This window comes from Ips typographus, linkage group LG1 (assembly GCF_016097725.1).
Source record: "Ips typographus isolate SLU linkage group LG1, UJ_Ityp_2.0, whole genome shotgun sequence".
NCBI lineage: Eukaryota > Metazoa > Arthropoda > Insecta > Coleoptera > Curculionidae > Ips > Ips typographus.
The window spans coordinates 29,564,300-29,591,714 of record NC_138422.1 but is presented as its reverse complement, the minus strand read 5'-3'; the positions used below and the strand labels follow the sequence as shown (position 1 = coordinate 29,591,714).

At 33.0% G+C, this 27,415-nt stretch overlaps 6 protein-coding genes and 1 long non-coding RNA gene across 10 annotated transcripts; 3 read left to right on the top strand and 4 right to left on the bottom strand.

Moving 5' to 3' along the window:
• Positions 1-6,342: 6,342 nt before the first annotated feature.
• LOC145727894 (uncharacterized) lies at positions 6,343-13,400 on the top strand. The gene is made up of 2 exons (XR_014177947.1): positions 6,343-9,502; positions 9,843-13,400. It is a non-coding gene; the product is annotated as an uncharacterized LOC145727894 (long non-coding RNA).
• On the bottom strand, positions 10,007-12,672 carry LOC145727599 (facilitated trehalose transporter Tret1-like). Its single transcript, XM_081977283.1, has 4 exons — positions 12,518-12,672; positions 12,334-12,468; positions 11,991-12,281; positions 10,007-11,473 (listed from the first exon to the last, which is right to left on the bottom strand). The coding sequence occupies exons 1-4, from the start codon at positions 12,645-12,647 to the stop codon at positions 10,590-10,592; spliced, it is 1,440 nt and encodes a 479-aa protein (XP_081833409.1). The 5' UTR covers positions 12,648-12,672; the 3' UTR covers positions 10,007-10,589.
• Positions 13,232-15,940, bottom strand: Etfb (Electron transfer flavoprotein beta subunit). Of its 2 annotated transcripts, XM_081977563.1 has the most exons (5): positions 15,810-15,940; positions 15,470-15,626; positions 15,240-15,409; positions 13,674-14,043; positions 13,232-13,616 (listed from the first exon to the last, which is right to left on the bottom strand). In XM_081977563.1, the coding sequence occupies exons 2-5, from the start codon at positions 15,518-15,520 to the stop codon at positions 13,446-13,448; spliced, it is 762 nt and encodes a 253-aa protein (XP_081833689.1). In that variant the 5' UTR covers positions 15,521-15,626; positions 15,810-15,940; the 3' UTR covers positions 13,232-13,445. The 2 variants fall into 2 exon arrangements, with proteins under 2 accessions (XP_081833689.1, XP_081833682.1); XM_081977556.1 differs by lacking the exon at positions 15,810-15,940 and having other exon boundaries at positions 15,470-15,664.
• Positions 15,941-16,070: 130 nt separating this feature from the next.
• LOC145727762 (putative methylthioribulose-1-phosphate dehydratase) lies at positions 16,071-18,711 on the top strand. The gene is made up of 5 exons (XM_081977583.1): positions 16,071-16,434; positions 17,642-17,746; positions 17,937-18,125; positions 18,183-18,343; positions 18,450-18,711. Exons 1-5 carry the CDS (start codon positions 16,335-16,337, stop codon positions 18,612-18,614), a joined length of 720 nt encoding a protein of 239 aa, XP_081833709.1. The 5' UTR covers positions 16,071-16,334; the 3' UTR covers positions 18,615-18,711.
• A 383-nt stretch (positions 18,712-19,094) lies between these two features.
• Usp30 (ubiquitin specific protease 30) lies at positions 19,095-21,722 on the bottom strand. 2 transcript variants are annotated; one of them, XM_081977309.1, is made up of 9 exons: positions 21,569-21,722; positions 21,241-21,516; positions 21,010-21,184; positions 20,788-20,952; positions 20,516-20,621; positions 20,239-20,457; positions 20,034-20,183; positions 19,666-19,856; positions 19,095-19,429 (listed from the first exon to the last, which is right to left on the bottom strand). In XM_081977309.1, the coding sequence occupies exons 2-9, from the start codon at positions 21,494-21,496 to the stop codon at positions 19,312-19,314; spliced, it is 1,380 nt and encodes a 459-aa protein (XP_081833435.1). In that variant the 5' UTR covers positions 21,497-21,516; positions 21,569-21,722; the 3' UTR covers positions 19,095-19,311. The 2 variants fall into 2 exon arrangements, with proteins under 2 accessions (XP_081833435.1, XP_081833443.1); XM_081977317.1 differs by having other exon boundaries at positions 21,578-21,711.
• A 70-nt stretch (positions 21,723-21,792) lies between these two features.
• LOC145727657 (apyrase) lies at positions 21,793-24,106 on the top strand. Its single transcript, XM_081977429.1, has 5 exons — positions 21,793-22,274; positions 22,342-22,648; positions 22,998-23,145; positions 23,437-23,670; positions 23,726-24,106. Exons 1-5 carry the CDS (start codon positions 21,908-21,910, stop codon positions 23,927-23,929), a joined length of 1,260 nt encoding a protein of 419 aa, XP_081833555.1. The 5' UTR covers positions 21,793-21,907; the 3' UTR covers positions 23,930-24,106.
• Positions 24,107-24,169: 63 nt separating this feature from the next.
• Positions 24,170-27,410, bottom strand: LOC145727689 (mitochondrial glycine transporter-like). 2 transcript variants are annotated; one of them, XM_081977492.1, is made up of 6 exons: positions 27,225-27,410; positions 26,060-26,178; positions 25,906-25,996; positions 25,676-25,848; positions 25,441-25,616; positions 24,170-24,727 (listed from the first exon to the last, which is right to left on the bottom strand). In XM_081977492.1, exons 1-6 carry the CDS (start codon positions 27,330-27,332, stop codon positions 24,441-24,443), a joined length of 954 nt encoding a protein of 317 aa, XP_081833618.1. In that variant the 5' UTR covers positions 27,333-27,410; the 3' UTR covers positions 24,170-24,440. The 2 variants fall into 2 exon arrangements, with proteins under 2 accessions (XP_081833618.1, XP_081833626.1); XM_081977500.1 differs by lacking the exon at positions 27,225-27,410 and adding an exon at positions 26,639-27,045.
• Between the last annotated feature and the right edge of the window lie 5 nt (positions 27,411-27,415).

The window sequence follows — 27,415 nt, the reverse complement described above, 5'->3', positions numbered from 1 at the left end:
ACACCTTAAACAGGATTATACAATGGTGGGTACTCCCCTCGTGCCGGGCAAAATGGATTCGTCCGCCCCACTCGGCGTATTCACTAACGTTACCATATATGGGCATAAAACTCGGCGCTCATCGTGATTGGTCCGTTTGGTTAGCGGCATTTCATTCTATCTCGTGCCACCGGCTTGGTTTTGGATGGTTGATAGGAATTGAATGAAAACCGTCGTTGCCATGTTTATCATATTTTCTTTAAAATCGGGTATAGTAATTAATAATTGCTCAGATTATTAGGATATTAGTTAGGGATACACGATTAATTAAAAAGTATCGACATATTAAAAATTAGTGTAAGAAAAGATTGATTTCCAAAATATCGATACTTTTCGATTCGTGATTCGTGATCGTCTTTTATATAAATAATAAACCGTTTCAGCATTTCTAATAATAAATATTATTAATATTATTATAGTAGTAGTAGTAATTTGTGCTCATTTTTTAGTGACGCTCCTAAAACGACGATTCACATGAGTAGCCTAAATTTTAGGCGGTTTTCAGGTCTGGTTCCGCTTTTTTAATTATTTATAGGTACGGTGTTATACCGGAGAAAGATAGAGAAAGCAAATTTTGATCATTGTTATACCTATCTCACATCTCCCAAAACACTTTACCAATATTAAATAAGCCATTGACGTTTCAAGATAAGAGATACTCCCTCTGGTGATCAGTTTTGAAAACAGTTTCGAGCATTCCACAGCTGTCATTTCTCTGTTTGTTTACATTGATTTTGACAGTGACAGTGTCATATTATTTATAATGTTAGGTTAGGAACGTTTTGCCTGATTTTAGTTCAACTGGCGCTGCGAACTTAACTCGAAACGCCAATACCAGAAAAAATCATAATATTTGAAGAAAACCATAAAAAAATTACTTTGACTCTTTGTATATTTTTCTGAATTTTAATTTATTATTAATTTTAATTATTATTGTTCTGAAGCCAAAAAGCAGAAACCGTGTCGCCAGGTTATCATCCTTGTTCCTTTCTGCTTCACCTTTTTGCGCAATTACTCAATAAACGCTTTCCTGTCTCTGTATTTCTGTTTTCCTTCACTGTTTATGTAAATCGTATTATTTTTATCCCAGAAATCGGCCATTAAATTTTTTCCCATTACTTATGGTCATGGGACACCTAGCACAAGTATACTAAACAACTAGGTATAATAAGAAATAACGAGTCAAAAGTAGATTTTGGTAAAATGCATACATTTTACTATTTTGAAAGGCTTTTATTGAGAAATTATGAAATGTCAAGAATAGTAATAGCAATGCTGAAAATAAAAGTGATTTTCATACCTATGTAAAGGTGCACGTGTTCTAAGCTGTAAGTATATAATCTTCAGTTCAGAAAGACTAAACCAAAGTGTAATTTGGAGCCTCACCTTTTTAAAAGACGTCCCAGCCCCTTTCTAACGATGTTCCATTGTATTATAAGATTTTCTACATATTTATTCCCAGAATCGCTGAGAGCATCTAATTTAAGACCACCTCCCACTTACTATCTTAAATTTTATACAGTGTGGAAACAAAACAAGTTTTTTTAAACCAGAGTTAATTATAAAGTTTGTTTATTTCCATAGAGACCCGCAAATACTAAATAAATAGTTCATTATTATAGGTATACAGGGTGTCTCATTATAAACGGCCCTTCCTTTAACTTTTTTGTTTAGGATTTTAGAAAAAAAAATGCTTATATACAAAGGTTGTAGAATTTGTTCTAAAAATTTGAACGCAACTTAATTGAATTATACAGGATGTCCCAAAAAAACAGACCAAACTTATGTTTTATTTTTAAATGAAATCCACTTCAAAAATGAGCTGGAAAATGCTCCGGACGTTGGTTGAGATGATCAGCAGTTTACATGTGGTTTCACTGAAAATTTTAAGTCCAAAAACGTTTACAATTTACAGTTTTGAGATGTAATTAAAATAATCCTGTTCCTTGGGGAAAATCACTACTATTATCGATTTAGAGCAGTGAAACTTATATTAAATTTCCTTCAGACCAATCCCTGAACTCTGGGAGGGAGAAAACCAGGGTCACGGTCAGCTGTATATGAAATGGTATATGAGTCATCCGCTTAGAGAACCAACAAAAATCAGACAACAAGGGGGAAATTGTTATCTACAATTACAAGTAAAATAGGGGTGAGGGGGTTTTCCTGGGATAAACCAAGTGTATTGTTTAGAGGTTCGATTTAGAACCGTCAAACCACTGTAATTCTGTTGTAAACGATTTTCTAGATAGTGTATGAAGAAAAGTAACATATAATATTATAAATAATAATGATAGTAATAGAGTTGTATAACAAATTATTAATAAACATAGACAAAGTAATGGTAAAGTGATTTAAATTTTTTCTGAGTGTACCAAATAGAAACATTTTTCAAGGATTAAAATTATATCGCTCTTCAACATGGCAATTTCCGTTGGAATTTTTATTAAAGGCAAATGACGCAAGGTTATCATCATCCTTGACGCTGAGTATTTATTATTCGAATGGGAATACGAAGCAGAAACCCAAGTTTTGTGATTTTGACCGTTACGACTCCCACGTCTAGACTTTCAGTTGAAATCGAGCATAGTTCCAAATTTTTGTTTACTTCTTAGCTGTTATGACATCCAGAAGCACAGTGAATAGTGAAACGTTCAGTTTGTCTTTAAAACCGTTTAAAAGCTTATTTTTGTAACATTTGGATTTTTCTGTTAAATGTTTTTGTTGTTACAATCAATCAACGATGACTAAGTAATTTATTGCTGTTTATCTTTATAGAACCATATGATTTTTTAAATGTTTATACAGAAATATACTCGGTTAAGCCGTTTAAATAAGCTTTCATATGTTGCAATGACGAATTTTAGATTTTTTTTAATAAGTACAAGTAGAGTACTTTTCAGCTTTATTAGGGACTAAAAATGTATAAACTAGGAATTGACTTGCTTTGTTTATGCTGGTTTTTGTCATATTAACACCATATCTAGACACATTAAGACCAAATCATGCCTTGTATCAGTAGGGTGGCTTTTTTTACACTCAAGAAGGGTTTTATATTTTTTATTAAGTAGTTTTAATAGTCTATAAGAAATGTTCACTTCACACTTTACAGTAAGATGCCAAACTGAGTACTGATAAACTCAACTCTATGTACCTGTGTCTTCTGGTTAGGGAAACCAGAAAGTATTCTTGTAAAAATACACTTGTTTGAATATTTATTTGCTGCTATGCAATATTGCTTGAAAATGACCTGAATCAACTTTGAACCGCCCAAGTGTCAACGGAGTAATCAACTCTGATGGCAATTAGTCTTTTAAATATTTACAAATCTGTTCCACTGTTTTAGTATTAAAAATTGAAATAAAGGGCTATAAAATAATATGAAATCTGTTCATACTTGAAAAAAAAAACTACTGACAGCAATTTTAAACAACAGATGCTTTGGAATCAATTAACATGCAAACTGCGTTCTGCTGCTTCATAACTACAATTCTACGGAAACTTCAAATTTAGGAAATATCCATCATAGTAGCCTAACGACTGAGATATGACTAGGCACTTCAATTTACTTATGTAAATGACAAACAATAGAGGTATCAAGTTAGTGCGTCATCGTATTAGATCAATGAATGATGACTCACTTTATATAGAACTACTGCATTTAGCACGTAGTCGTATCGAAACTTTGTTAGTTTAGTATGTATACCCATTTAATTATATAATTACACGAAAATCATTTGAAAAAGTGGAGGGTTCTCTTTGATAATCGCATAAAATAGAGACGTATGCGTTTTATAGCCCTGTGGGGTGTGTTTCCCTCTTCCTTGAGGCAGGTCAAACTATAACTTTTTTTCACAACATAGTGACACAATAATGATGTTTTCTCATCTGTTTTTATATGCACAGATAGTGGTTTTTGTTTCCATTGGGTGATCAACATTTTGCAGCTGATGCTACATTCTGAGGCTTGATGAAGATTTGATCAAACGTAGCGAATAAGTAAATTGACTTGTCTAGGAACGAAAAATCGTTACAGTACTTTCGTGACGTGCTCGTAATGTAACTTTTTTGAAAATACAGACAGACAGACTGCTTGTAAAATATAATTATGGATATCAACTTAATTAACTTAATAATAATAACAGACTTTGGAAAATTTTTAAATATCCGCAAAACAAATTCACACGCTGAAACATATGTGACACACATTATTTCTTGTAAACTGAGGCAGTGTTATTACGTTGGTGTCACTTAAATTTTCCAGAAATAATGCAATTCCTGAATCACAGATTCACAAAATTGTTGTGACATAAAATTGTTTTGCTACTAACTTGTTCTGTGGGAGGAGTGCTTTTGGGCTCCAACTAATCCTCAGAAAGCACTTCATTGCGTTGCGCATATTTACTTACACTTTCGTTTTTTTTTTCTATACACAGTATTCCGAATTCTGATGTGACGCACTCCAATTTGCTAATATGCAAATGACCAAATTGTAAGCACCATGCAAGGCATTGCGTCATGGTCGTGTAGATCAATGAATATTTTGATGACTCACTTTTAAACGATTACTATTGTTACTACTCCTAAAATGTATTAGTTCAGTATGTGTGTGTGCCTCGCTCTAGCTCTTTAGGTTACCGAGATCTCTAGTTATCTCAAAAAGTAGTTAAAAAAAACCCTAATTTTTTTAAAAAATGAAAAAAGTTTGAAGTGCTTTTTTTGCGCTTAATTCACCTCATTTAAGGTTTTTGGAGCAAAAAAAAAAATTGAAAATTTTGACAAAAAATGGCATTTTTCGAATTTTCGAAAGGTTCAAAGTGGTTATTTCACCTAATTGGAGGTCCTTTGGTATAAATATACCCTTTGCTGTGCATTGGAACCATTATGGAGCAAAATAAAAAATTGTATTGTACAAAGTTGTATTATTCCGTGGGGGAAATACATTGATGACAAAATTTGTATTTCTCTGCCCCTCCATGTGGGGGGAATGGGGGTAACTTTCATTTTTTAAATGGCACCCCCAATTTTTTATTGCAGATTCAGATTCTGCGGCTAAAAACACGTGGAATTTATTTAAAACATATTTTACAAAAAAAAAAAAAATTATTTATTTTTTTATTTTTTTTCATTTTTTTTTCTTTTTTTTTTGTTATTTATTACACCTATGTATCCCTAGCAACGACGGTTTTTTAAGCAGATTTTACCAAACATTCCGGTAAGCCATGAGCGAAAAAAAAAAACAAATTTAATTAAAAAATGTAAATGTCATTTATAGCGCCATCTATCGTTAATACAAAAAAATGTTTTAAACAAATTCCACGTGTTTTTAGCCGCAGAATCTGAATCTGCAATAAAAAATTGGGGGTGCCATTTAAAAAATCAAAGTTACCCCCCTTCCCTCCCACATGGAGGGGCAGAGGATCACAAATTTTGTCATCAATGTATTTCCCCCGCGGAATAATACAACTATGATACTAAACATTTTTTCGAAAAGTGCTTATTTTTCGAGATATTGAGATGTCTCAAGTTAAATGTTACACCCGGTATTTGAAAGGCTGTAACTTTTTTATTTGAACTCCTATCAATTTCGCTAAACCGCTATTAGAAAGAGGATAAAAAATACTACAAAATGAGCCAAAACTTGCCTCTCTAACTCTTCATGTTACCGAGGTACTGTATCTCAAAAAGTTGTTACAAAAACTCGTTAAAAATCTTCGATTAAATCAACGATTTTATTAGTTAGTTTCTATTGAAAGCAGTATAAACGGTTTTTTTCTCTTATCAGTGTGACGATTCTAAAAAAAAAAACAAATTTTTATTTACAATCTCATTAAAAACATCGTTGATAACAACTAATTTTACAAGCAAATGTAAGCCACATTTGTATATTATAATTAAATGATATACAAATTCAGTGTTTAGGAAACACATATCACTAATGAGATCCTGTAACCGCTATCGAAAACCAGTTGTTTATACTCTTTCTCTAGATGTGAAAATATTCAACTATGAAATCATCGAAAAAAAGGGGTTATTCGGTGAGAGAGTAAAGCAGAAAAGAATAAGGATGACAACCTAGCGACACATGTTTTGCTGAATATTCTTGCAAGTTTACGGTCAAGATTACTCGTTGATAAAATGTAGTTTACCAAATCTTCTACGGGAATAATGAAATTATTCCGATATATCATATTTATTAATTTTTTTGACGTTATGTGATCTTTTTACTGTTTGGTTAGTAATACCATTAGTTTTGTATTCAAAGAGAAAACATAACGTAAGAAAATTTTTTTCATAACAGGATATGCTATTTTAACAATCTCATCATCGATGGTCTTTCGACATTTAAAACACAAATTAAATACGCTTATTTGTAAGAAAGATAATAATAAACCAGCAGTTACGGAAGTTGTGACAAAATACTGATTTTGGTACTTAAAGATTACGTGTGTTTGTCATGGTGAACTCATTGTGTAAAGATAACTAATGATTCAAAGGGTTTGTTATGCCGCTTGTCGATTATCAAAAATTGAACATCACTCCTATGACACTTTAAAGGTTATTATTATAGGAATTCCAAGTTTGAATAAAAGATAAAATATACAAGGTGATTTACAAGCCTAAATTTTAGCTTAACCTTTTTTAAAAACTAAAAATTTAATAAACAGATAAAAACTGTAGCTTATTTATTTCCACAGCAACAGGAACACACTGTAGATTCAAGATTAGCAACTAGTACAAGTATACTAAGCTTTTATTACATCAGCAATTTAAAACTGCACGTAAATAATAAACTGTTCTGTTAAGCTTTTTGATAAGTTTCTCATGATACGATCAATTTAATCAAATGTCATTAAAAAATCCGACAATACTTTATCATCTGATCATATTTATAGTGCTAATAAAAGTTGTTAATGGTTTATTTATAGTTTAAAAAATTACAGCTTGCCTTAAACCCCGTTTAATAAGAGTTCAAAAAGTTAAGGGAAGCTAGGTTAGGAGATCTCATGCACGGTTACAAAGTCAATATATCATATAAGACCCAGGCAGGATGTTTCTGGATCAACTTTATCTCTTAATAACTAAACTAACAACTTAAAAACGAATTTTTGAAAAAAAATCCTCGTCAAGAGGAAGTTCCTGGGCGTTGTCTGCAAGAGAATGCAGAAGCAAGTGGAATAATAGAGCGATTTTAAGGTATCTTTTGGTAGACCAATATTAAAATAATATTTATATAAATAGTGCATGGATGGCAGATTAGATAATAATGTGTAGAACAGTGGCTTCTTTGAAGTGGAGACAAATCCATGTTTTTGTCACGAAGATTACCCATCTGGTTGGCAAAAGAATACTTATTAGACAAATTAAGCTAAATCGTTATATGTTTCTCCCCAGGAATCTGTGTTAGCTTTTTTGTCCCAGATATTTTGCATCTCTTATCATATACTTTCTTTGAGACATATTTACTGAATAAGAATCTTCATTTTGAATCACAAACGCTTGAAATGTCTGTTTTTTTTTTCAAGTTAGTTAAGACTATCTCTGTTCTTCTTACTGGCGCATAAATTTGTGTTTTTAAAGGCATTCTATTTTTTATTAATAAATTAAAGAAGTAAACTTTCCATTAACGGCTTGTGAAATTGTTATCCAATTATAAATAACTGCCCGTTATTTCTCGCGTATCCTTTAATTTTGGACAAGACCATCGCATATGGCCAAGCGACGATTTCGATCCTTTTTCAGTGATCTTGTCGTTTTTAAGGCCATATTTGGGTACGTTCTCCTCTGTCACCGCATTTCGAATGCATATACCCGTTCCTATCGTTAATTACCTACCGCCGAACCGAATAGAACGGATACTTGCTTATGTTCTTTTTATGGTTTTGGTTTTCTGATATGTCTGTGTGTTCTATATTCCATTGATGAATAAAGCTTAGTCTATATAGAGTATAAACAGTTTTATTATACGAATCAAGTAAATGAGTAAACACTTACTAAACTGAACACTCTTGTTTCATTTGATGTTTAAATTGGTATCTTGGTGATGCACTTTTTCTCAACAACCTTTATAGATTAAAAATCGTGGATTTTATAAAAACGCAGAAAAATTACTAAGATTAACACAGAAGCTGTAAACAAACTCACTTTGGAAACAGTAGGAAGTTCTTGTGAAGGAATTTTGCGAATCCTATTTTGGTTATTTTCAATGTGTTTAAATATCTATGAAATTAGCTGACAAAAACAAGTTTAAACCGAAGATGCCGTTAGTTTACAGTAAATTAAATTTTAATTGGAATGTCCGATTTGCATCTTAGACACAGACTACAGGCCACATTATAGATTTTATTGGTTCAGTATGTTGAAAACTGGAAAAGATAAAGTAATGCGGTTTTCCGCACCTACCCTGGTTTACAGAGTGGTAAGCTCAGAAACAAAGGCAGCTGTAGAAAATACAACTGCACCATTGTAGTCATGATTTGTGAACACATACCACCCTATCTTTGCTAATTTTACCCTGAAAAACTATCAAATTTGAGACATCCTGTACACTTTCATTCCCTACAGAATTGATATCACTTTTTCCACAAGGCGATAATACTAATCAATATATCACAATGGTCATACATAGTAAATAATATTTTATCGTTTACAGAAAGATTAGATTGCCTTCCACAAGCAAAGATAAAATTTCGAGTGAATTAATTTTAAGAGACCACAAACCATAATTCATTGATGTTGTGGATAAAATAGCTGATTATGTTACTAGGGGCAGAAAGAGGCGGTTATTATATGATTTTTGCACAATCCGTACTTTTGCACTGTTAGAACAAAACTACTGCATAGCCAATGGCCATCCATTTTCAATGACATTTGATCAGTTAGTCAACGATTGTCAAAAGTGACATTATTTATTTAGGTACTTGTATAATAATGAAATTCATTTTTTAACACTTCATATATCATAGATAGCTATATCCTCCGTTTGCAGTTTGTTCAATTATTCCTCTAGCTACGACTGTCTCTTCTTGACTAATAAAAACCTCTATCTTTGATGCTGTCATTTATTCATGCGACAGTGGAGTGAGTAAAGTTGAACTTTATCCATTTGAATTGGCAATGGAAGAAAACTTAACACGCGTATTTTATCAGCTGATTCAATATTATTCCCCGAGGTATACTCTATCCAATCCATTGAATCATTGCTTCCGATAACCATTATTGTGGGAACTAATTAACGTTCGTGAGTGGGTGGAAAAACTGCCTATGATGATGGGATAGTTTACATTATTTGTATATAAGGATAGTAAACTATTTAGTAGATTCATTATAATACATTTTACAAAAAGGACAATTCATTATAAGTGTCGCCAGTTGTAAAATATGTAATAACCAGAAAAGTTTAGTGTGTAAAGTAAACGTTCAATTTACTATACTGAATCGACATTCGACAAGCAGTAAGCAGGTGAAGAGTTTAATCAAGCACACAGAAGATAATTTTATACTTTTACGGTAGTGGCATATGGCGTGAACTAATCTAACGATTAAGTCTCATGACCCACTCAGACTGATCGTCTTAAATCTTACTCGTGTTGTCTGTAATAAACTAGATTTGATTCCGTTTATACGGATATTATAACTTATACAGGGGTATAGGTATAAATTTATACTGTGAGACGTGATGTGAGATGAAAATGGAACTATTATGTAATGGAAAGTCTGATATTTTTGATTAAGTTGAATTCACATAAGATTTTTTCTAATTTCTGCTAAAAGTAGTGAATTATTATTTATTTATATTCCAGTTATTTTAAGCTTCAGTCCCCTGCACCACAAAAAAGGTTTGGACCTAAAAAATGGATGTGACCTTAGACATAACACCATGTAGATCAGTGCGAACAGTGCAGACTCTCTGAAAAGCTCCAAATGGAAAAGCACCATTTCCAACATCTCAAAAAATAGCTTAAGCTGTAAGTAAAACAATAGTTTATTCGAGTATTTAAAAATACATTAAAATATTTGTTGCTATAAATTGTTTCCAAGCTAGACAACTTACTTAAAGAAGAACATAGAATTACTAAATATACACTACATGTGTATTTAAACTGACGATTAAGGCCTTTTCTATCTGTTTTAATACACCAAGAACTTAACACATGCCAAGCAACTAAACCAATACCATATATGGACAGTTTCTGCTCGCCACGATGTAGATAAAACGGTATTGTATTCAGTGCATTTTATTTTTTATTCGTATCTTGATGACAATGCATGGCATGCCATGTTTTCCTAATGATAATAATGATAATTTACAAGTCAATCAACTGGATGTGTCATTTTATTGTTATTGGTTTACGTTTTGAGTATTAGGTATATCCGATTAAACATATTTTTACATATTTATATAGACAAGAAATAAATTATAATAAATGTTACCTTTGTATATAGGATTTGGTAACGATATAGAGAAAACTGACTAAAACTTTGAAAAAAATGGTATTTGAGGCTTATTAAAATCACTGATAAACAGCTATATACTTAATTCGATTTAATTAACTTTTTTTCAAATCTTGCTGTATCTCTTCTAAAGTCTTCCCCTTCGTTTCCGGAACCCAGATCAAAGACAGACATGCAGCAGTCAGACAACAAATCCCATAGAACAAAAAAGGAGCATACAATCCTACTGAAGTGTTCAACAAAGTGAACACGTAGGTTGAAAGTAGCTGAGCTACTGCAAAAACAAACAAAATCAAGCACATAGCTTTGGACTTAATGCTGGAAGAGAACAGTTCAGTCAGCATCAAAGTTGGTATCAACCCTACTCCAGGAGCGTAAACAAAAACATACACTATCATCCCAGTTAAGGGAAACCACCTGATTTGATCCATATTGATTTTGTCATACTGATTCAAACCGAAACCCAGAGACATGGCTAACAAAACCACGGCGCAGGCCAATATAGACCAGAAGTAAGTGCGTTTCCTTCCAAATCGTTCTGCACTAACACTACAAGCCAAAATCACTGTAGTGCACACTCCTATGAAGATCATGGAGGAAGCCTGAGGGGTTAAACTACCCCCAGCCATTTGGAAAATCATTTGAGTGTAATTACTAAACACAGGAATACCGGAAAACTGCTGAGAGAACCGAAGCAAAAAAGCAGCTCTAATAGCTTTGACATTGCTCTTGATAGTGAATAAGTCTTTAAAGTTTCCTTTTTCACTCAATTGACGGTCCAAGTCGGCTTTAAGGAGCAAGAATTCTATGTCCACATTGGGTTTCCTTGTTAACCATTTCAGGCTTTGCTTAGCCTCATCGTACTTCTTGGTTTTTATTAGTTGGTAAGGAGATTCTGGGAGGAAAAACATTAAAACTCCCAAGAGGATTGGGCATCCGATGCAAATGTATGCTGTGGTGGCTATGCTGAGGTAGCTACCTGGAAAAACAAGAAAGTTGTTAAAAAGTTTATGCTGCTTTACTTTTTTTTCAAAGTTGTTGATGTTGAAGTAAGATGAAGACATTTTTAAACACTTTTCAAGACACACAGTAATTTAAAGACAATTTTCTTCAGAAAGTGCAGATCCACAAGACCAACCCCTCTTGGAGTTTTAAAAGGATGTTTCGCGCGTTTTCTTGTCTTGAGATCATAGCCTCCCAGAAATGTCCACTAAACCGAAGACAAAAATCTGATCTCTCTGATCTGTGTGCTGTTTGTATTAGAATTCTACTTTTTAGAAGGATTAGTTCACCATCAGGAGCAGAGCTGATGCTTGGTTTAGTAAAAGTGAAACTCTACAGCAGTGTTCTTTAAACTGTTAAATGAAACCCATTCTTATGCACAATTCATTGAAAAAGCCCCAGTTTATCGCTTATAACTGTACTCAAGTGAATTGTGGAAATGTTTTGCCCAATCACAAGCTTTACAGAAACAAAAAAGAATGTAAAAAACAAACCTAAGGCAGTGATGCTGAACAGTCCCAGGTTAATAGCAATCGAAGGGACATTGCCAAAATATCCTCTTACAGTGGGAGAACTGATTTCGCCAATATAGGAAGGACCGGCAGTGTAATAAAGTGCATCTCCAAGTCCTGCCAGCAATCTGGATCCGTAAAATTCCCACTTGGATTTGGCAAAAATCGTGATAATCCAGCTGGCTGTGTGCGGTATGGACATTAGCCAGAAAGTTTTCTTAGGGCTCAAACGGTCTCCCAGTAGCAAAAGTATGGCAATTGTTATGAACAATCCTATAGATATGTTTTTTTTATTTTAAAAGCTAAAGTTTGTTAAGTTTGTTACCTATTGGATGAGCTACAATGAAATAGGAAACCTCCTCTAAAGTAATATTGTAGTGTTCTTTATCTGAGGTGATTACTACACTGAAAGGACTACTCCAAGCAAACAGGAGGCCAATACTCAAAGGGGCTAAACTCACTATAAAAAAAGTGTTGTTACAAAGAATAGCGTAAAGTGAGGGACTTACCAACAAAAATGGCCAAAATTTGGGACCAATACTTGGATTTTTGGTTCATATTTGAACTTTCACCCATAATAACAGTTTGAGTTAAAGAGTTACTTAACGCTATAAAGTTAACTTTTGATTTGTTACCCATATAAATCAAAATAACGTAACTTTATTTCAAGGTAAGTGCACGTAATATTTACTAAGTACCTACTAGGATTATCTTTAATGTCAATGCAAATTTAATTCATTTTCCTTTTTAAATTTCCAGTTAAGTTTGTAAAACAAATATTCAGTATTAACTCAAACCAACTTGCTATTACTAACATGTACCTTCAAGAAAACCATAATTTCATAAATTTGTATTTATTTTATGAAAGAAAGGAAGAATTTTGTCGAATCTAAGTAGTGCAAAAATTGGTATGTGCCTACGCCACTGGTTAAGTAATAAGTAAATAGTAATGGTGATTCTCTTTATTGTAATTTATTCAAATGTTGTTCATTGGCGCAGATTGTTTTTTTTTCAAAGTTTCTATTTTAACTTAAATTTGAGTCTTATTCATTTTCTTTCATGTTATAAATATAAATAGGTTTGCAAACCGTTTAGTGTATGCTAACTCAATAAGTTTGCTAAAAACCTATTGTATTATTGTATTATATTATGGTTGATAAATTGAGTTTTATTAAAAGCTAAATTAAAACAAGAGTTAGTTTAGAGGCCATGAAAACACTATAAAAAAATCGATATAGTATATTTGACTGTATAAATTCAACAAAGGCACTTAATAACATGATATTGATGATAAATATATTGGCGTTAAAATGAACTATGTGATATTATTCTTGTAATTATTCTAACTTTATCACGTAGATACAATTAGTAAGACACATTTTCTCACTTGTTTCAGAAACCCTTACTTCTTTGTCACAATACAGGATTTAAATTATTTTAACAATGCCCTTTTTCTTTAAGTTTGGCAATGAGAGTGTCCACGTCAGGTACGATTTGTCCAGCTTGTCTAGTGGGAGGGTCTTCGACGCTGATTACTTTGATACGAGGATCTACATCCACCCCCAAGTCTTTGGGGGTTACTTTCTGGATTGGTTTCTTTTTGGCTTTCTTTTATAACAAAGTTTATTAGGCACGTCGTAAATGCTTTTAAATGTTAAAACTTACCATAATATTGGGTAGAGTGGCATAACGGGGCTCGTTAAGTCTCAAATCAGCACTAACCACAGCCGGCAGTTTGGATTTAATCACTTCCAAGCCTCCATCCACTTCCCTAGTGACGGTAATGTCTTTGTCGCCCTTTTCGATCTTTGAAGCAAACGTCGCCTGCGGCCAATCCAGCACACCAGCAGTCATTTGAGCGGTCTGATTGCAGTCATCGTCAATCGCCTGTTTTCCTACAATCACCAGATCGACTTTTTCGTTCTGAGCAATTTTTGCCAGGATTTTCGACACATGCACCGGTTGTAACGTTTCGTATTCCGGACCGCTAACTTCTACATGGATTCCTTTGTCTACGCCCATAGCCAATGCGGTCCTAGAAACAAACCATTCTAAGCTTAATAAGTCATAAGAATGGTATTATATACACAAAATTTCTCTATGACTGTTACTACAGACATATCCTCATTACAGGTAATGTTTAACGGGCTCAATTCTATACCTAAGTTATTAGAACATGCTTGTCTTGGGATTTTATTATAATACCATTATTACTTATGTTTCAAGATGAAGATAACAGGAATATCCTCATGGGTCATAAAATAACAAGAAATTTAATAATGCATAATATGTAATAGGTGAGCCACTAAGAAAGAGCACCAAATATAGTTTGTAATAATAATAAGTTTAGTTCAAAATTATGTTTCATATCTCAAACCGATCCCTATTTTTAATAGAGAACAGCAAACAATTCACATTCAATTCATATAGGTGGTATATAAATTGCCTAGACAGTCATTATTCCTAATCTCTTAAATTCACCTCTACAACTTTCTAAATACCCTTTTTTTCTAACAACTCTCACTGCTCCTGTTTGTGCCATAAAAATGCATGCCTTCCACAGAAAATTATCCCATATTTTAGTACTGACTCAAAATTTGCCAGGTATGTGACTCTAAGGGTTAATTATCTGAAGTACCATTTATTCTACAGTCTACAGAAATAAAGATTCTGAGGTAGGCCTGCTAGAAACTTTAGCAGTGATGAGAACAACCACGTTGAAAAGTGGTTGCATTAATTAAGATCACCTAAACTTGCTTTTTCAAAAGATGTCACAGATCATACCTCTATGTGGTAGAAAACAATCACTTCTCACACATCTAATCATGTCTAATCACATCTAAGCTTCTCTAGATTCTTTCTAGAATTTTTTTAAATGTAGGCATTTTATAAAGTACCTTGTCCACTATCTTACAAAATATCTTTATAGAAAATCATGATTGAAAAATGATAAAATTTGCCTTTAGAAATCACTAATATAATTTTGCCACCACTTTTTGTAAATAGTCTGGTATAAGGAGAAAAAAATGAAAATGCTTGATATTATAATGACTGAAATTAACATTTTTTGGCTCTGAACTATTTGGGGTTCTAATTTTTTTTTGTCACAAGATTAGTAAAATCCAGTCATCCTTTTGAAGACCTATTCATAATCAATTTCAAAACCTTATTTTGTACATCCTTTAGATTATGGACTTCTACTTTATATTAAGTAGCTCATAAAAATAGTACCTTAACACTTCCTGAGACTGGGCTGGCCCACAGGACACAGCAATAATCTCAGAGGCAATCTTCTTCTCTTTCAGTCTCACAGCCTCTTCCACTGCAATTTCATCGAAAGGGTTCATGGAGTGTTTGACTCCATCAGTAACCACTCCGCTCTTGTCCGGCTTGACTCGGATCTAAGTGTGCGATTATTTCTAAGGATTAATCTAAAAGGGGGTATTAAAGGGCAAAGTTACCTTTACGGCGTAGTCAATTACACGTTTCACACCAACTAAAACGCGGGCCATTGTTGTTTTCCGGTAGCCCAAAAGTTACTAACAATTAAGTTAAACTTTCGAGAGACTTTGGACTTGTTATTGTGGAACTTGGTCGAGTTACAACAATCCAGTGAGACTGAGAAATTAAAAATAATCTTGATGGAGGTTAAAGTTTACAAAAGTAGGGTTGCTTATGAAAATTATACAATTAAAAAACTGTCATTGTCAGCTGTTAATTCGATAAAATAAATGGTTATTGGTTATAAATAAATTAGGTTAAGTTATTTTAACAGTTTTTTGATAAAAAAATAGTTATTACCTGTAATTTGGGTGAGACCTTTACTACCAGGCTCTTTGTGTATGTAGTAGTTGATTTTGTTAGTTGCAGAATGCGGTATAATGAAATGACAGGTTGTCCTACGTAAACAATTGTCAAGTCCTTCCTACCAAGCAGAGCGTTTTTTCATAAGTATGTTCAAAAGATTCTGTCATTTATTGTCGGAAACTCGGAAATCAAAAATGGAGAAGAATAGTTGTAAGTTTTCCCAATTTTTCCAAAAAAATACCGGAAATTTTCGGGAAAACCTTCCATAAAATTAATTTTCCGGAAATGTACATTGCCAATTTTAGTAGCGCCATCTATTATTATGAAAGTTCAGTAATAGAGGCCACTATTTTCTAATTTTTCTTATCAATTAACCATTATCATGTTTGGTGTCGTGTGTAGATTGTAAATATAACCTCAGATAACGTATTTACAGAGGAAAGTAATTTTATATTTAATTATAAATGTTGAGAAATTAAGAGTTTACACAGTAATAAATACTAGAAAATAGTGACGACTATGGCTTTAAATAATCCAGAGAATGAGAAAGAACATCCCAGGAATTTAATTCCTGAGCTTTGTAGACAATTCTACCATCTAGGATGGGTTACAGGCACAGGTAAGGGATGTAGTAATTTTAAATTGAATTATTTCTTTAATGTCCCACAGGGCTATTATTTCATCAATAATGACACCTATTGGTCAATTATCTAACTCAATAATGCCCTAGGACGTTATTTTTCATAATGCCTTATGGCATTATAGTATCTTAATTACTATTTGCACAATCTGTTTTTAGGGATCTCTATTTCTTATCTTTAGATCCAGTTCCAAATAAGTGTTCTTTTAGGAGAGATAAATTTAGGTAGTGCACTGTTTCTGTTGCCTTCATGGGTTTGCTATCTCAGTCTACTTAAAAAAAATAATTATCAAAAAAACAAATAAAATTTAAAAAAAGCTGAAGCAGAAAGGAACAAGGATGATCGCCACTGGAAACAGAAAAATAAAAAAATTAAAAATGTTTTGTCATATCTCAAAAACAAGAGAATTCCAATCACTAATTTCAAGCTAGAACTAAAACTAGAACTAGATTCTCTAAAAACTTTTCCCATTAAACCATTTTTGAAAGCAGGTTATAGTTGTCAAGATCTGTATTATGTACTATTTGTCTTCTTGGCTGCATATTTTTTTAGGCTGTTTTGACGTCACAATGACGTAATTTGACAAGTGGTCAAATTATAGTTTTGCCAAATTACGTCATCGTGACGTCAAAAACGCTCTGCTCGCCCCATGAGGCGAATGTGGCCCTTGTGTCAATAATAAGATTTTGAGTTTTAAGTCAAGTGAGATCATAACTAGAAATAATATCCAGTTCGGTTAACGTGTGAAATTTTTGATCTTAATATTAACCTCAAAATTATCAAGTTTTGAAATGTTTGTCCACATAGTATCCAGAAATTATCTTTTATAAAGTAAATGTCTGGTCGTTATCATTTTAAAAACAAAACACATCAAAAATTATTCAGCAAGTTTTTTTTTAAATGTTTACCGTTTTTTTCTCGTACATATACAGGATGTCCAGTAAGCACATGGTTAAAAGGACCTGTTACCTGAAAAATATGTTTTCTTTTTTTAGTAAAAACCACCCTTATTTGGTACACTATATACGAAAAAGTCCCATATGATGTAGAAAAGGCCACATCAGAACGTTGTTTCCCGTCTCTCTTCTGCTTATAGCGAACTGAGCGAAACAAAATATGTCATATGAATCCTTACCAAATGCCAAAGTTCACTCTTTTCTTATTACATTAATTGGTTTGTTGCAGGTGGTGGAATAAGCATTAAAGATGGAGACAAAATATATATCGCACCCTCCGGAGTCCAAAAAGAACGCATTCAACCAGAAGATTTGTTTGTTCAAAATATTGCAGGTAACTTAATATGAGGTCAATATCTGAAAAACTATGGTGTTGTGTACGTTTGTGCGTAGCAAGGTGAATGAAAATAAAGAGATGTACAGACAATAAGTTGTCAGTAAAATCAGGGATGCCAAAGTTAAGGATTACTTAATCGTCCAAAGGCCATTTTGTTCAGAATGCACTCTGTAATGTATTATTGTAGGAGAAGATCTTGAACTGCCTCCACCGGCAAAAAAATTAAAGAAAAGCCAATGTACTCCTTTATTCATGTGTGCGTATACTATGCGCAATGCAGGCGCCGTCATTCATACTCACTCCAAGGCAGCCGTTATGGTAACAATGTTATTCCCTGGAAAGGAATTTAAATGCACTCATTTGGAGATGATTAAAGGTATTTTAACGTAAACTCACTCATTTTGGTGGCATTATATAGTATTTGGAAATTCAGGTATTAAAAACCAAAAACTTGGACGGAATTTCCGTTACGATGAGGAACTCGTGGTTCCTATAATTGAAAATACGCCATTCGAAGAAGATTTAACTGACAGACTAGAACAGGCCATTAAGGATTATCCCCACACTTGTGCTGTTTTAGTAAGAAGACATGGGGTAAGAACTCTCCTGCATAATCAGAAAATGAACTGTGCGATGAATGTTAAACCAATAAAAAGTTTTCCTATACGTAGAACTGAATCTATGAAATTAATACTTTCAGGTCTACGTATGGGGAGATACGTGGCAACAGGCTAAATGCATGACTGAGTGTTATGACTACCTATTTGACGTTATTTTGCAATTTAAGCAATATGGCTTAGACCACAGTTTAACTCCGGAGCAGTACGAGCTAAAATACCAAGAAAAAAATAAAATTGTTTCCTGATGTGCTTTAGCGAATGTTAATAAGTAGCAAATAATTTGTTGTTCGAATATGTACCTAAATATGAAAAAATTAATATATCATTATTTTATGAAAGCAACTCGGTGTCTAGATATTAGTATTTTCACGTCTAATCTGCAAAATATATGAAAAACATGCGACAAATAGTAGAAATAATTTCATATAAAAGCAGTCAGTTAGTGAATAATCTGCTAATAACTTTTATTATTTATTTAGCGTGTTGGTCTGAAATAAATCCAATATTACGTTATTGCTTTGTTGCAGAGGAGGAAAAGTGGAAATTATGAAGTGTTTTTAATTTGTTTGATTTATTTTCAGTTATCACATGAAATAAATTCGAATTACGCAACTTTGTCTTTCACCTTTTTCTCTCAATCTCTTCAAATAAGTTGGCTGGGCTTTTTGGAGAATATTCAATTTGTCTTTTTACCATCTATTACATATTTATTAATTACATAACAATTGTATTCCATATAATATCTATTCGAGAGACCATACATTTATTTACAAAATTGAATCAAATAAACACATCTCAACATTTATACTATATAAGCAATACGTCTAGTTATGGAATGTCTCTAAAGCCATCATTATTTCGACTAGGAAGCTGGCCTGTTTTGTCTGTCAATGATTTTACTTAAAAATACGAGATTAAGACAAATCTCGGTATGATAAATCACTAACAAAAGCCACCTCCCATCATCAATGATTTTTCATAAAATAACAAATAAGCTGTACTTTGGAGGACTTCATTCACCGGCACCTCCTTGATTTCCACATCAGATGTGTAGAACCACCTAGAAATAATGATTATCTGTCAAACCATACCTATTGACACACTAAAAATGTAAAAGGTTTGTTAATTTATTCACACATCATTTTCCTAGTCAAAATTTGTTAAATTATCAGGAATAAAAGACAGAAAACTGTCTATAAGCTGATCCAAACGTTCACTTTTTTCTAAATGTCCTTTCTTATAAATAAAACACCTTGTTGCTGCTTTGGGTATTTCACTTTGTATGATAATACTCACCGATTATTTTGATGGCCTCTTCGATAAGTAACAAAATGTCCCGAATGGGCGTCCCCGCTATGAACAACTACTGCTGCTAACTGATAAACGTTTCGCAATTCATTGCTCATTTCATTGATGGAAGTACCAGTCCAACACAAAGGAGTGCTACTGGAGAGTGGACTACCACCTTCACTTGTACTTGTGTATGCCTGAAAGTAGGTATACTTATGAGAATTAAAAATCAAATGAAAACGGCTGAACGTCGTTTTTAGAGAAAATATTAAATCATATTACTGGCAAAAAGTGTTTTCCGCACTTGTTAGCTATAAATAAATAACTATTTTAAGTGTATCATAGTAATTATTGTAACTATGTACCTAACTTACCCCAGGAATTTTTCTTGGACAATGTGCTTGAACAAATGTATATGCCGTCATTGACAGTCGCATAGGAAATTGGATATAGTCTTGTCGTTTTGACATGCCACTTGGAGACCAAGTGTTTCTTGAAATATGTATGCACAAACATACAGGCAACTGGAACATTACAAGTCCCCTTACAATAAATAAAAAACAAAGAAAAGAACAGCACCTTTCCAAAATTTAATATTTTTATTTGCCTAGAGAGAATCGGGGGTTCTCCAGGCTCTCTATTTTTGTTGCAACCCTCACACTCTACATCCTGAATTACTTCGGGGGTTACAAAGTCGGTCAACAACTGATGCAGTTTATGCCGTCCCCAGCCCAAATCACCAGCTCCACTTGGAAGAGGTAATGACAGACTTTCAAACTTGTCATAGCGCACCGCAGACTGAATACGGTATTTAATAAAATACCAAAAACTATGTTGTACGGATTTGTAAAACTACCTTATAGCCACATTCAGTGCAGCGCAATTGACTTGTCAATGTCCCAGAAAATGGGTGTCCTAATTGTTGCGGTGGAGGTCCGGACATTTGTAAAGCTCGGCAAGATCTGAGTTTAATAAAATGAGAAAAAAAAAATGGTGACTGTAGAAAATAATGAATATTTTAGGAAATCTTGTGAACTGAGATCTGTTTTATTTCTGGGGTTTTGGAATCAATAGTTTTTAACAAAGTTGGATTGGAAGCATGCTATACTGCCTTTTTGCATAACAAACCTAGAAATCCATCTGTTTCTTCTTATACTAGAACTGCGAAAACTCAAAGCCCCACTGGATCCACATAACTCATTTAATGACATTATACTACCCATAGAACTAAGTTCTGATTCATTATCGTCATTGTCCTCAATTTCATTCATACCCAAAGCATCAGAAAGACAACTGAAAATGTTGTTGCTGAAAATCTTCTATGTGTAAAAAACAACTATCATTGCCTACCCAGCTTTACGTCCCATTTTCTGAGTTTCTTCATCTAAAGTGGTCAATATAACATTTAGAAGTTCATGAGCGTCTTGCTCACCAGCAGGTATAACCCATCCCAATCTTTTAAGGGCATTTATAACTGCAGCTGGTGCATAGCTTTCTTGTACTGACTTATTTGTACCATTTACCACTATAATATAGAAACTATACTTAATTTATCATTATAATTAATATTGCTCCTATTACCTGACAAAACAGTTGCTAAAGTACTTCGTAAACTAGTTTCACGCGAAGGGTTCTTTTCTAACCATTGAACAAAGTGAGGGCAAGCTGCTAAAGCATGAAGTATAGCATTTAAAAAACAGGTTCTGCCTAAATTCACCAGGCCTGCTAGTCGACCCCTTCGGCTACCAGAACCTGCTGAGGGACCCCAAAAAACGAACGCACCAACTACAGCCGCGGCAGTTAAACCTGCAGCTACCAGAATTTTTTCAGATTCCATGTTTGTAAAGGGCCTGACAACTATAAAAAACCATTCAGTATCAAAAATAGGTTAGTAGTTAAATTTAGTTACCTGCCCTACACTTTACCCATATAATGGATACTTCATTTTTATAGATAAAAATATCTTTCAGTGGTTTTAAGTTTCAAGAATTTAAATCTAGCTTTTAAATAATAGGAATAATAGGATAGATGGAGATGTCACACTAATTATAGGTTATGTTATGATTTATGAAGGTTTTGTGTCAAATGAATTCTGTCAATAGTCAAAAATCAGCTGATTGCCAAGGGTGTTTACGTCAAACATGTAATAAACAACCATATTTTTAGGTTATGTCATTGCTTATTTAAATACTTATAAAAATCCACGTATCAACGTAAAGTTTAAAAATGCCACCGATTCAAAAGGATTATGGTGTGCTTGAGTCTTCCAGTTGGCAGACGTAGATTGGGGCGACGGCAACATAGTAATAACCACGTATCCATGGATAATATACGAGCCAACTTGCTCAATGAGGAAGAAACAGTCCCCAATAGGGACTGGAGGAAGGCGCTTCGCGCTCAACCAGCTTTCAGGATTGTTAACAAAACTATGAGAGGTCAGACGCAATTTATTTCCATTATTGGACTAACTGGACTGTGTGTCTTAATTATTTTGTACATGTACCCCAAAAGGGGGGGTTTGAAAAGTGGATTTGTTGATTACTTATATCAATACAATCACACATATCCTCTGTCTAGGCCAATTAAAACTAGTTCTTTGTACACATTTAAAATAGGTAAATACAATTTTCAGAAATTTTAATATCTGTGGTAGGTATAGTCTTTACACTTATAATGTTGTAGGAATAATAAGTGACTTAGACCAGAAGTCTAAAAGTGACCAAGACAAGCATACCTGGAATGCTTACTTAAAGACTGGTTTCTTAAGTTTTAATCCTGCCAGTCGAAATGTTGTGGTAACATGGGACAGAGGAGAACCCAAAAGGTTGAAACACAGTTATGCCTTGAAAGACAGGGGAATGGAGTTGTCAGAGTTAGTGGTGTTTGATGGTCGACTATTGACATTTGATGACAGAACTGGCATTGTGTATGAAATAGTAAATGAACAAAAAATGGTGCCTTGGGTGTTACTGGTTGATGGAGATGGCAGGTAAGTAAGTGTAAGCAAATGTTCATTTTTCATGATTTACTAATAAATTAAGGTTTTAAAAAGTGATTTAATTGAAAATAAATAAATTTTGTGTTAGTTGGTGTTATACCAGGTTTAACCAGTTAGTCCTCATTATTGTTACCTTGGAAAAACTTTTTCTGAGACTTTGTTAGTTTATTATAATGTTCATCAAAAGTTTATTAAGGCTTCAATATTGTAAATACTTTGTTTCAAAAATTATGGAAATAAAGTTGAATCAAAAAGCTTTATAAAAAACACTGTGGAAACGTTTTTCCAGCAGTTTCAAAGCAGAGAACAAATATTCAACCAAATTAAAATACATTTTTAGATCAGAAAAAGGATTCAAATCTGAGTGGGCTACTGTTAAAAATGAGATTTTATATGTGGGATCAATGGGAAAGGAATGGACCACCGACAGCGGGGAATTTCAGAGTAACGATCCTCAGTACATAAAAACTGTTACTGTTAAAGGAGAGGTAATAATTGCTTATTTATAGATCATACATTTTCAGTAAGGACCCAACTGTAGTTTCTGGAGCATTTTAAAAGAAATAAATATGTCTGTTGAAACATACAGGTACTGAAATTTGTTCATTATTATGCAGAAAATCAATGTGTAAATCACAGCAACTTTTGGTTCTAAGGCAACGTCAGAATTCATGAAAACTTTCATAATCTTTTAAAAAAAAAAATGGTTTTCACTGGTTGAACGATCGTATTATACATATTTCTAGATAATGATCATTTTGTATCACTAGTTTCTTTAGGTTAACCACATAAATTGGGTTAAAGAATTTAATAGATTGAGAGAATCTATAGGAATTTACTGGCCCGGATACATGATCCACGAAAGTGGCTGTTGGTCAGAAGTCCATAGAAAATGGTTCTTTCTACCTAGAAGGTGCAGCAAAGAACAGTATAATGACTCGTTGGACGAACGACGAGGATGTAATGTACTGCTTTCCGCAGACAGTAATATGTATGACGTGTCAGTTGTAGAGGTGATTGGGTTTCTGAAAAGTGCTTCATTAATTTATCTGATTTATTTTGTTTTAGTTAAAAAATCATATAAACACTAGAGGATTTTCGAGTTTTAAATTTCTGCCCACATCGGAAGACCAAATCGTAATAGCTTTGAAAACCGAAGAAGTATCAGGCAAAACTGCTACCTACATCACGGCATTTACCATCAAAGGCGAAATTTTGTTAGAGGATTCATTTGTATCTGACCTTAAATTTGAAGGATTAGAATTTATATAATTCTTTTTGTGGGTGATTTATTTCAGGTTGTGTTTTGTGAAGTTGCCATTAATTTTTTGAACATATTGTATGTATAGTTCTGTAAATAGTTTTACATTTCTCTGTTAAGTATTAGTTCAATAAGCCAAATGCTGCGACGATATTGCGATTTAATAAAAATCTAGTTATCAAATTTGATTTATTGTCTTAATAGATTAAAACTAGTTTTGTTCAGGATTCGTGCAATTAAAAAACTTCTAGGACAATAAATATTTTTAATTCTTTTAAAAGCAAAAACAAAACGCATTAACTAAAACAAAAAAAAAAATAGTATAACAGTATAATATGTATAATAAAACATATCACAAATCAATACTGTATGGAATCATACAATATCGTTTGCAGATTATCCCCTAATAAAGAAGTCCTCTCATTTATTTACAATTTTAAAGTTGCTTATAACATATTAATCCATCCATCAAGTTGATATACTTTATAGGCACAGGCGGTGAATGAAAATACGGTTTTTAGACTATTTTAAACCTAATTTCTTTGATAACTGTTCGTACACTGTCCATGCCATAGCAGCCATCAGTGTACGACGTAACATTCTGGGGACCACTCCTTTAAAATAGCCTTGCACCCCGTAATTATTATGGACATACAGGATTACGGACCATAAACCATTGAATCTGTTCGGATATAGTTGCATTTTGGTTTTGAGAACGTCGGCAGGTTGTGTTACTATCGAAGCTAAAATACCGGCACTTATGCCGCAACAAAAGTGAATGGGAGAAGCGTAAAGCGTATTGGTCAATTCTGAAAAAAGATTAAAGAAAGTTTTAACTTCAAGAATTTCAAACACAAACAATTACCTTTATTAGCTTTTTTTGAAATCATTTTGCTGATTTATTTTTTTTCAAAATTTTCTGTGAAAAAATTCACTTAAGAGCAAATGTGTCTAGAACTTTCTTGGAATGTTTTTAGTTTTATTATAATATTTAAGTAAGTACTTCTAGTTATCAAGTAGACAATATGAACACTAGACGCTTTATCCATTATTCCAGTTATTCTTTGAAAAGACAAGAACAGAGATTCTATCTGTAGTGAGCACTATGTAGACATCATTCTCAAACACATTTCGTTTCAAGAAGTTATGAAATTATTGACCTAGATGTCTATGTTCGTTTCCATTTTCTCTTCTGAGTCATTTTTTGTCTTAAGTAGGTATACTTTGTCCGTCAGAAATGTAAAAATGTGTGAGCTGTTTTTCTTTGAATTAGAAAAAGTATTTAATGTATAGTCTTTGTTGCCGATGTTTCTGGTAAAGAGGGTTTCGGCAAATTTTCAGCATTTTCAAAACTGTGATAAAGGCATCTACAAATATTCAAGTTATTGACGTCGATTTTAAGTCGTTTCAGTATTTAGTTGCAAAAACAAAAGTTAAACAAGAAGAAATGACTTTAAACTGTTACTGACTTTAACTTTTTACTACTTTTTACTTTCCAACAATTTTATACTTTGTTACTCACCTTGTGGTATAAGTTCTTTACTTTGTGAGTAAAACATCAGGTAAAGTCCTGAAAATGGAGCATCCCTGAATAAAGTTGGAACCAATCCACAAGTCATTCCTCTAATGCCCTCAGTCCGGTATATTTGCTTCAGGGCAGACACCATACTAGTATAATCATACACTCCACTTTCAAACCTGCAGGAGTAACAATAAATAGCACTCATAAATACAATTTTCAGTTATCAAGGGCATACCGTGTTTTAACTACAGTAACGGGAATCAAAATTGCTCCACTAAATGATCTAGCACAGAATCCCATTGCAACCGATTCTAGTGCTGTGGGAGTTCTTTCTTTCAGGTAATGTGTCTTGATGTAATCAAGTGAAGAAAAGTATAGGCCTACTCCAGGAACACATCTTGTTATGGACTATAGATAGTACAGGATGTCAGTTGACACTAAAGTCTGTTAAAAGTGAGTACTTACAGGAGTCATGCCCCGCCAGAGACCTCGCAAATGTTCTTTTTGTATGATGTTATTAAATATGCTAAGCATGCTAATAGCTCCATGACGTCCACTGTAAAATAACCGTAAAAAAATAATAAAGTAACTATTCTTAAGAAACTCCTAGGCAACATACTTGACAAAAGATCTAGGACTATTTTGCAATCTGGTCTTAACCAAATCCAATGGTTGGAACAATATTGTTGAGAATGTTCCTGAGAATGATCCAGCAAGAAAAGCTTTTATTATGGGATACTGTAAGAGAATGACATAAAGTTAGAAATGTAGGGTAAAACTGGTTTTAGTTTTGGTTAAATGTGAAATGAGATTCAAATGATTTTTTTTTACCTAATTTCTTTAAAAATTGCGAACCAAAAAACGCTGCAGTTAGTTTTTAAAATATACAGGGTGATTTAAGCTGTTTGCTTCAATGGGAACACAACACAATTTATAATCTCTAGAGGGTCGTGTTTTGAAATTGAATACAATTTTAAGTTTTTATTCATATACCCTTGATATGCCAACTTCCATTGTAATAACCAACCTAAACCTAAATCGTCTATAACAAATTCATAATAATGATATTACTTAAATTTTTGCATTACTAACACTTTGTAAAAAAGCAACTTATTAACATTTTTTTGAATTTCTATTTGATTTCAATGATGTTAATAGTAAATAATAGTTATTTTTATTATTATAAGAAAATACTTACACTACTAACAATATCCATGTGATGATGATTGATTACCAATTTTTCATGTAAAAATTGTGTAGGTAAAAAATAGGTTTCCTGAAGATTTTCTTATAGGTTAGAACTGAATGATTTAGTTGAAAATTTGCATCAACAACACATTGTATCAGAATAGTCTGAGTAGTAAATAGGATTGACACGGAACTTATTTGCAATGGTCATTCTTTCAACATGCAAAAAGGAAATCATTTATAACAAATAATAGAAACAGTGAAACACGGTAGAAATTTGATTGAGAAACACTAAAAACCGCACTTAGCAAATTCTATGTAATCAACAACACCGTTCTTCCAGACTTGGCAAATTCACACCATATACTGAACAACTAAACACAAATACAGCAGCAAATCAAATAAACGTCTGAATGGTGAATTTGACCTTTTATATCAATGATAACAGCTATTAAAAGTTAATTATTGTGGCTCACAGACCCCCTCTTATCAAGGGCAAGACAGTGTAATAATGTATACAGTTTTGTGTGGACCTATTGACCTCACACAATTATATATTCTATTTAGTATGATAACTGTGCTTATTAAGTACTTACATCAACCAAAAATTCATTATTTGGAGAAATTTGTTTTTGACCCCCTGTTGATGTCCCAGTTGGTTGTTCTACATCCTCAATAGGGTACAGTAATTGCATTTCATACATATGGTATAATATGTTTTATATTTAGAAAAATACATTACAAGAAAAAACTCATGCAGGTATGTTTGTTACCTATGATAAATTGA

Excerpts from the sequence above, each read along its gene's own strand:
- LOC145727657 (XM_081977429.1), top strand. The coding sequence starts at position 21,908 with ATGGTGTGCTTGAGTCTTCCAGTTGGCAGACGTAGATTGGGGCGACGG. Across the intron at positions 22,649-22,997 it reads CTGGTTGATGGAGATGGCAG|ATCAGAAAAAGGATTCAAAT; the intron begins GTAAGTAAGTGT and ends ATACATTTTTAG. Across the intron at positions 23,146-23,436 it reads CTGTTACTGTTAAAGGAGAG|GTTAACCACATAAATTGGGT; the intron begins GTAATAATTGCT and ends TAGTTTCTTTAG.
- LOC145727599 (XM_081977283.1), bottom strand. The coding sequence starts at position 12,647 with ATGGGTAACAAATCAAAAGTTAACTTTATAGCGTTAAGTAACTCTTTA. Across the intron at positions 12,469-12,517 it reads AATTTTGGCCATTTTTGTTG|TGAGTTTAGCCCCTTTGAGT; the intron begins GTAAGTCCCTCA and ends CTTTTTTTATAG. Across the intron at positions 11,474-11,990 it reads GTTCAGCATCACTGCCTTAG|GTAGCTACCTCAGCATAGCC; the intron begins GTTTGTTTTTTA and ends TTGTTTTTCCAG.
- LOC145727689 (XM_081977492.1), bottom strand. The coding sequence starts at position 27,332 with ATGTATGAAATGCAATTACTGTACCCTATTGAGGATGTAGAACAACCA. Across the intron at positions 26,179-27,224 it reads ATAATGAATTTTTGGTTGAT|TATCCCATAATAAAAGCTTT; the intron begins GTAAGTACTTAA and ends ATTCTCTTACAG. Across the intron at positions 24,728-25,440 it reads TAAAGAACTTATACCACAAG|AATTGACCAATACGCTTTAC; the intron begins GTGAGTAACAAA and ends ATCTTTTTTCAG.
- Etfb (XM_081977563.1), bottom strand. The coding sequence starts at position 15,520 with ATGGCCCGCGTTTTAGTTGGTGTGAAACGTGTAATTGACTACGCCGTA. Across the intron at positions 15,410-15,469 it reads TAATTGACTACGCCGTAAAG|ATCCGAGTCAAGCCGGACAA; the intron begins GTAACTTTGCCC and ends TCGCACACTTAG. Across the intron at positions 13,617-13,673 it reads CCACTCTACCCAATATTATG|AAAGCCAAAAAGAAACCAAT; the intron begins GTAAGTTTTAAC and ends TTGTTATAAAAG.
- Usp30 (XM_081977309.1), bottom strand. The coding sequence starts at position 21,496 with ATGGAATCTGAAAAAATTCTGGTAGCTGCAGGTTTAACTGCCGCGGCT. Across the intron at positions 20,458-20,515 it reads GCACTGAATGTGGCTATAAG|TCTGCGGTGCGCTATGACAA; the intron begins GTAGTTTTACAA and ends TACCGTATTCAG. Across the intron at positions 19,857-20,033 it reads GTCCAAGAAAAATTCCTGGG|GCATACACAAGTACAAGTGA; the intron begins GTAAGTTAGGTA and ends ACCTACTTTCAG.
- LOC145727762 (XM_081977583.1), top strand. The coding sequence starts at position 16,335 with ATGGCTTTAAATAATCCAGAGAATGAGAAAGAACATCCCAGGAATTTA. Across the intron at positions 17,747-17,936 it reads GTTTGTTCAAAATATTGCAG|GAGAAGATCTTGAACTGCCT; the intron begins GTAACTTAATAT and ends GTATTATTGTAG. Across the intron at positions 18,126-18,182 it reads TCATTTGGAGATGATTAAAG|GTATTAAAAACCAAAAACTT; the intron begins GTATTTTAACGT and ends TTGGAAATTCAG.